The following is a 7,590-nucleotide window of genomic DNA, read 5'->3' as shown; positions in this document are numbered from 1 at the left end:
GTCGCATTGAAAATGTTTAATGGTGCGACCAAAATGGGTTTTAATTATATTTGAGAAGTGTAGGAATTTTTTAAATGCTTCTGGTTTATGTTTGAGAGGATAAACCCAAAGGTAGTGAGAATAATGATCTAAAAATAATATGTAATAACGTAAACCGCCAAAACTAGTGATAGGAGATGCCCACAAGTCAGAGTGAGTAATATCAAAAGGTTCGAAAACAACTGTATCAAACAAATAAAACGGAAGCCTGGTATGTTTGCCAAGTTGACAAGCTTGACAAATTACATTATTTTTAGGGGAGCGACAAGAAATTGAGCTACTAGAAAATAAAATCGGATCACACTTACAAAGGTCCAGAAGAGTGCCAAACTGAAAGATGAGGGCTTGCTTGTTGGATCCTTGCTTCCTTCTTCCAACTTCTTCCTTCTTTGGCTCCAAAAGCACCACACTAGCTCCCAAATGAGATGGAAAGATGATTAGGGTTTTCAAGGATCGATTGGTGGGAACTGGAGGCTGATAAAAGGCCAAATCTTCGGACTTAAGGAGATTATATAGGATGCAAATCCCTAAAAATTAGGGTTTTCCCAACCAACCGCCAACACGTCGTGTTTACATACCAACACGTCATGCTGGTCCATGAAAATAGGCGACTCAAAAGTTCTCAACACGCCGTGTTCCAAGGGAAGGACATGCATAATTGGGAATAATTTCATACCTGGAAATCGGGATGTACAGTTGAACAAATATTTGGGAATTAGGATGAATCTTATATTACTTTTCCCAAATATTTGCAACACTACAATCTTTTAACCTAGGGACTATAGTTGAATGGTGCACTGCACCATTGGATAATATGGAGCAAGTGGAGTTCATACCTTTTTCTGTCATTTTTCTCCCTCTATCAAGGGATTTTCACATTCTCGACCTTTTTATTAACATTGATGCAACACATTTATATGGTAATTACAAGGGAAAGATGGTGATTGCAATGGGAGTTGATAGTAATAATCTATTTTTTTCTCTTGCATTTGCTATTGTTAGAAAGGAATCTTATATTAGTTGGTATTGGTATCTTAATCATGTCAGAAACATGCGATGAAAGCATGTGACGATATTTGTTTAATATATGATCGTCATAGTGGAATTCTAAAGGTAGTTAATAAGCAAGGATCTCCTTGGTTGGAGCCATATTGTTTTCATAGGTATTGTTTATTTTATTTTGTAAACCATTTTTATGTGAAGTTTAATTTAAAACTTATATTTGAAAGGACTGTTATAGGTATTGTTTGCGGCATTTTGTCAACAACTTCCATGACAAGTTTTGCAACTCACGTCTAAAAGTGTTAGCTTACTGTGTTGAAAGTCATAATCAAGTTTGTAAGTTCAAATCCATCATGGAAGAAATTAGAAAACTAAATGCACAAGCTCGCCAGTGGCTTGAGGAACATTTACTGATTAGATGGACACTTACACATGATGGTGGAAAACACTACGGATTGTTCACTACAAATATGTCAGAGATTTTTAAAAGTATACTTAAAGGTGCTCGTTTTTTACCAATCACTCCATGCGTGTAACTTATATTTTATAGATTGGTTCACTACTTTGATGTGAGAAGTTCATTGGGATCCAATGCCCAAGCTAATGGAGAGGTGTTTACCCCCCATGTTGTTTCAAAACAAGCAGCATCGATGTCAAAAGCTAGTGCACATACCATGAAATCTTTTGGCTGAGCGAAATGAATATTTGAGGTGGTTACTCAAAAAGGGAAAAATATGCAAGTTGTTGACTTTGAGAAAAAAAAACTTGCACATGTGGTAAGTGGGATGTACATAAATATACATGTTCTCATGTATTAAGTGCATGTGTTTATTTTTCCTTGAATAGTTGTCGGTATATTCAACAATATTACTTAAGTTTTGATTATTTTGCTACTTGAGCATATGAGTTTTTCTCAGTTCCTCATAAAACATATGGGCCTGAGACATCTATTCGATGAATGTTTCCAAATTCGGAGTTAAAAAGAAAGGAAAAGGGTCGCCCTCGTTCTACAAGACAACATAATGAAACATATATTAAAGAAGGGGAAAAATTTAATCTTTGTGGAATTCTTAGACAATTCGGTCATAATCAAAAGATATGGCCTTCCAAACCTAGAAAAAAGAGATGACATGTCCTTCTAAACCTAGAAAAATATATGCTGATCCATAAAGGTTTTTGGTCGAAGTGGATTTGTTCAAATTTTTATTAATTTATTATAAATTTACTCATTTTATAAGCACGTTGTTCAAATTTTGTGTACTATGTGTCACACTTATGCGTTTTATGTAAATGTTGTTCTATGAATAATCCAAACAAGTCTCATATTTATTGTTGACCATTAGTCTTTACATCAAATATTCTTTTGTCATTTTTCTATTACAATTTATTTATAAGTCTTATAAAAAATTTCACTGACTATTCCTTGTAAAATTACAAATTTTCTAAAGCGTATACGTAAAAAAGATACTTTTATTTATTGAATGCAATTTGAGTTATGTATAAACCAGTAAATATTTAATGTGATTAGAATAGAATGACGTAGTGTAGTATCGATCTAATCTCGTGGTTTGAAAACTAATAAAAAATTATTTAAATGGTATAGTTTGCAATATATAAATCTTCTAAGTAATAAATTAAGAAAAATATTACACTACCATAAATTGGTAATTTAAGAGTAAAATATAGTTTTGTTCCTTGTGGTTTGGCTAAAATCTCATTATTGGTCCTAGTATTGGCTTTTTGTCATTGTTGGTTCCTATGAAGGGTTTTGGTAACACCTATGGTCCCTAAGCCTTAACCCCATTTATTTTTACGTTAAAATGCATGTGAAAAATACCAATATAGCTCTTTTTTAATTTCTTTCTTTATTGATATTATTGATAACCTCATGGACCATTTCTGTAAAATTTTGAAAAAACCCCCTAAAAATGTTAGCCCATTGTCGTCCCTGTGCAACAACTCTCCATTGATATGATGGAGGCGACACCCTTATATCATCTCCAACGCCGACAACACCTTTCCAAACTAGCTTCATCGATGACGCCCTCCCTCCCTCTGCCTCCATCCTCTCTTCGTTGGCGACTAGCTTCTCCGCCTCCGCCTCTATCCGTCGCCGACGACTTGCTCTTCCGCCTCGATTCTCTCTTCACTGTCACCCTTTCTCTGCGACCAAGACTTCTATATAATGGGTATTCAGTTGTGATCTTCGAATTAACGCCTCTTTTGAGAGTGATTGAAGTTAAAAAGAAAGTTGGAGATAAAGGAGAATACAATGATTTTTATAACCAAGAACTTCGGCCAAGATTTTAGTCACTTATGGTGACTGATCAGTCCACTGAACCCACACATTTACCTTCTGAGTTCTGATAATGACTTAATTAAGAAAGAAGATCAAATGCATGAGTACAGTTTAATTCCATATTCTTACACTACACTTGTAATGGTTATTTTTGTATGATACCGATCTTGTTTATCTTTTATTAATCGTTTATATGGTTTGTTATTATAAGTGTTAACTGAGTAATTGCTTAAAGAAAGATATGAAAGTTGTTACTCCTTAAGAATTGATGGAAATATTGAATACACAGTTGTACATTTGCTTGAAGAAAAATATGAAATTTGTTTCTCGTTTATTTGCTCCTTAAAAGATTGGGTAAACAAACATGTACTTGATTTGCATTCGATGGTCCACCATGTATAAAAATTTTGGTGGTGGTTATTTTATTGATTTGGTCTCTTATATTTTAAAAAAAAATGACAAAAAAATGTAATAACACAAAAGCAAATTAGACACATCGTAAAAAGTAACATTTAGGCTGTTAGATTTAACAATGTGGGGACCATGGGTGTTACCAAAGCCCTCCACAGGGACTGGTCATGACAAAAAAACCAATACTAGGACCAAAAGTGAGATTTTGGTCAAACCATAGGGACCTAAACTGTATTTTACTCTAAGTTTAAAATCAAATGAACAGGTAATTATTTTTTAAAAACATTATACCAAATTACTTAAAATAGTTAGAAACGAGTGACTTCACCGTTACAAAGTTTAACGGCAATCAGCTATTTGATAAGCTCGGCGATTCGCTGAATGCGACCAAAATGGCGGTTTTCTGATAGCGACCAGATAACGAATCCTACTTTATTGTGGCCATGTTTTTTGGAAGATCAAATATCATTTATTTCCTCTAATATCAACATATTCTCTGTCTATAATTCCTTCTAGATGCGTAGAATTCAAGATGACATTACCTATCAGGTTCGACGAATAAGTTTACGACATATTAGGGTTCGAGAATGACACATCTTCAATTGGATTTCTCATTTTTAAAATGGAAATGATGAATCTTATCGCGAGAAAGTTTTTTAATTTCTTTAAAGCTGATTCGGAATGAATTAGTGAGATTAAAGCCTACCCATGTTAATGCCTTGCAAGTATTCGACGAAATTCCAGAGGCTCAAAACAATCGAATTTGAAGGCCGTACGCTAAACAAAGTATGCTGCTCTTGGTTTTTCAAAATTTATTTTGTTGAATTCAATTGTTAAACCTCAATTAGCAAGTTTCCATGCTTCTGTGATGATTTTCTTCTCTTTCCTTTTGTTATTGTTCTTCCTGATCATATGATTTAGTGCTCCTTTTTACAATCTGTGAATTCATGATCTTCTATCTTGTTAAACTTTACATGATCTTCATCAACACATTACATGACCATACACCAAAAAATTTCTATTTACTCATTAAATAAAGGGCATGAAACGGATTCGAAAGTTATTCCTAAATGGGCTAAATGCAAAAACTAGCAAAATACTTTCCAGTTTTTCCAATTATAGCATATCTGACTTTCACCTCTTGTGCCAATTTTACATATGATTTACCCTATGGTGTAGAAAAATGGCAACTCCAGTTGAACCACCAAATGGGATTAAATCAGAAGGGAAGCATTACTTTTCTATATGCCAAGCATTATTTGAACTAGATACAAATTATGTTCCCATAAAGCCTATTGGTCGAGGTGCATATGGTATTGTTTGTTCTTCTTTTAACAAGGAAACAAATGAAAAAGTTGCAATAAAAAAGATCCACAACACCTTTGACAACCATACAGATGCTTTGAGAACTTTACGTGAACTCAAACTTCTTCGACATCTTAGACATGAAAATGTTATTGCCTTGAAAGATGTAATGGTGCCCATGCACAAGACAAGCTTCAAAGATGTTTATCTTGTTTATGAGCTTATGGATACTGATTTGCATCAGATTATTAAGTCATCTCAGTCACTTTCAAATGATCACTGCCAGTATTTCCTCTTTCAGGTATGCAGCTACACAAATTATTTCTTTACACATAAGGGTAAAATAGTCATTTACTCCTCTTTCACACCTGATAGATTTTCAAAGTACAATTATTAAATACGAAAAAATGAAGCAAAATTTCGATAATAAACAAAATCAATAAAAGTAGGCTGCTAATTCATATATTTAACGTTTTATTTAATAGAGAAAGAACACTTAATAAAACCTTTTCCATTTCCCAAAATCTTTCTTGATTTTCTCAAATACTTTTCAAATATCATTTATTCCTGAGTCTGACAAAAGTCTGCAAATCTTTCCTAGTTACTACGAGGCTTAAAGTATCTCCACTCTGCCAACATCCTCCACCGCGACCTAAAACCCGGAAACCTTTTAATCAACGCGAATTGCGACCTAAAAATATGCGATTTTGGGCTGGCCCGCACAAACAACAATAAAGACCGATTCATGACGGAATATGTAGTCACGCGGTGGTACCGGGCCCCAGAGCTTCTCCTCTGTTGCGAAAACTACGGAACCTCAATCGACATTTGGTCAGTCGGGTGTATTTTTGCTGAACTTTTAGGAAGAAACCCGTTGTTTCCTGGATCCGAATGTTTAAACCAATTGAAATTGATTATTAACATTCTTGGAAGCCAAACGGAAGAAGAAATTGCATTCATTGATAATCAAAAAGCAAGAAAGTTTATACAGTCGCTTCCATTTTCACCTAGGGTGTCGTTTTCTCAGCTTTACCCTGAGGCTGAACCAATGGCGATTGATTTGTTGGAAAAGATGTTGGTTTTTGATCCGTTGAAGAGGATTAGTGTTGATGAAGCGCTTAATCATCCTTATATGTCGTCGCTTTATAGTCCGGGTATGGATCCTCCGGTTGAAGGTGCGGTGGATGTGAATATTGATGAGGAGTTGGGGGATGAGGTGATTAGGGAGATGATTTGGAAGGAGATGCTTCATTATCATCCTGAAGTTGTTTCTGTTTCCGTTGGTAATCCGTAGCCAACCTGATTCCCATTCCCATTCCGATTCCGGTTCTGATTCCGATTCCGATGTTGACTTTGAAAGGTTTGTTTTTGAACTGTGATTTTCGGTATTTTTTGGAATAAGCATGGAGTGTATACTACAGTACGGTTTGTTCTTGAACTTTTAGTTGTTGTAGAGTGGTTGTGGGAGATTGCAATTACTTTTTCATTTAATGAGATTAATGGGTTAAACACTTAATCTGAAAAGTTATGTATGGCTTTTTTTTTTAAATAATTTTGAGCAGACTGACTTAATATGTTAAGCCAAAAAAAAGGGCTTGATATATCAACACACTAAACCTAAAAAAAAGTTTGATGAATGTTGTGAAATTTGTTTATTGGAATATAAAGGTAAAATTTTCATTTAATTAAATTAAGACAATTTATTTGGTTGAGAAAAGAAACATACATGATATATAACACTTTGGAATTACTAAATAAATATAAAGTATTGGCCACTTGATAATGTATTTTAGTAACTTATTAAACGTGATCAAAAGTGAAATTTGTACTTATAATTTTTAGTTTACTATGAAAAAGCTAAATGACTAGCAAATCAGGTTAAGAAATTTGTGAAATATTATCACTTAACATGACAAAAATAATACATGAATTTTTTATTTTCACCAAACCTCAAATTTGACCACGTAAGAAGCTTCCAAATGTTATACAAGGTTCTAAGTTCTAGAAAGTAGAAACCCTATGAAATGGTAATATGTTTTATTTTTTATAAGTTCTCTTTTTAATATTAGGTACAATAGTTTTCTATGTGAAAATTCATTATGATGTTAATTTGTTCTAAAACATTGACAAAATTAATTTTTTTTAATATCATTTAAGCTATTATTTACGTAGTAAAATTGATTAGCATGTTATAAATACTAACAATAATTTCCGAAAAATATAAGGTATATCACATTGAAATATTAAAAATAAGGACTTTTCACCCTAAAAAAAATGAAACAAATCATTTAATGGTTTATTAGATAAAAAACAATAGAGCTTTTTTTTTTCCTGAGATTTGCTCATGAAGTTACTCATTAAATTGTCACAAAATCATAGTTGATGTTATATTTTGTCGTATTTTTTATTAAGTAATGTTTCAACAGTTATATAGTTAAATATTTTAATTTATGTTTTAAATAAAACAATAGGATGATCACAATATCATATAATACGCTTCTTTTATTGCAAATTATGTTTGATAAGACCATAAT

At 33.1% G+C, this 7,590-nt stretch overlaps 1 protein-coding gene across 1 annotated transcript; it reads left to right on the top strand.

The window, feature by feature from the left end:
• Positions 1–4,055: 4,055 nt before the first annotated feature.
• LOC145164336 (mitogen-activated protein kinase homolog NTF3-like) lies at positions 4,056–6,572 on the top strand. Its single transcript, XM_079083066.1, has 3 exons — positions 4,056–4,537; positions 4,931–5,357; positions 5,658–6,572. Exons 2-3 carry the CDS (start codon positions 4,935–4,937, stop codon positions 6,348–6,350), a joined length of 1,116 nt encoding a protein of 371 aa, XP_078939192.1. The 5' UTR covers positions 4,056–4,537; positions 4,931–4,934; the 3' UTR covers positions 6,351–6,572.
• The last annotated feature ends 1,018 nt before the right edge of the window (positions 6,573–7,590 follow it).

The sequence above is a fragment of the Lactuca virosa genome, chromosome 1, assembly GCF_052849685.1.
Source record: "Lactuca virosa cultivar CGN04683 chromosome 1, Lactuca_virosa_CGN04683_v6, whole genome shotgun sequence".
In the NCBI taxonomy this organism is placed as follows: Eukaryota; Viridiplantae; Streptophyta; class Magnoliopsida; order Asterales; family Asteraceae; genus Lactuca; species Lactuca virosa.
This window is presented reverse-complemented; position numbering and strand designations above follow the sequence as displayed.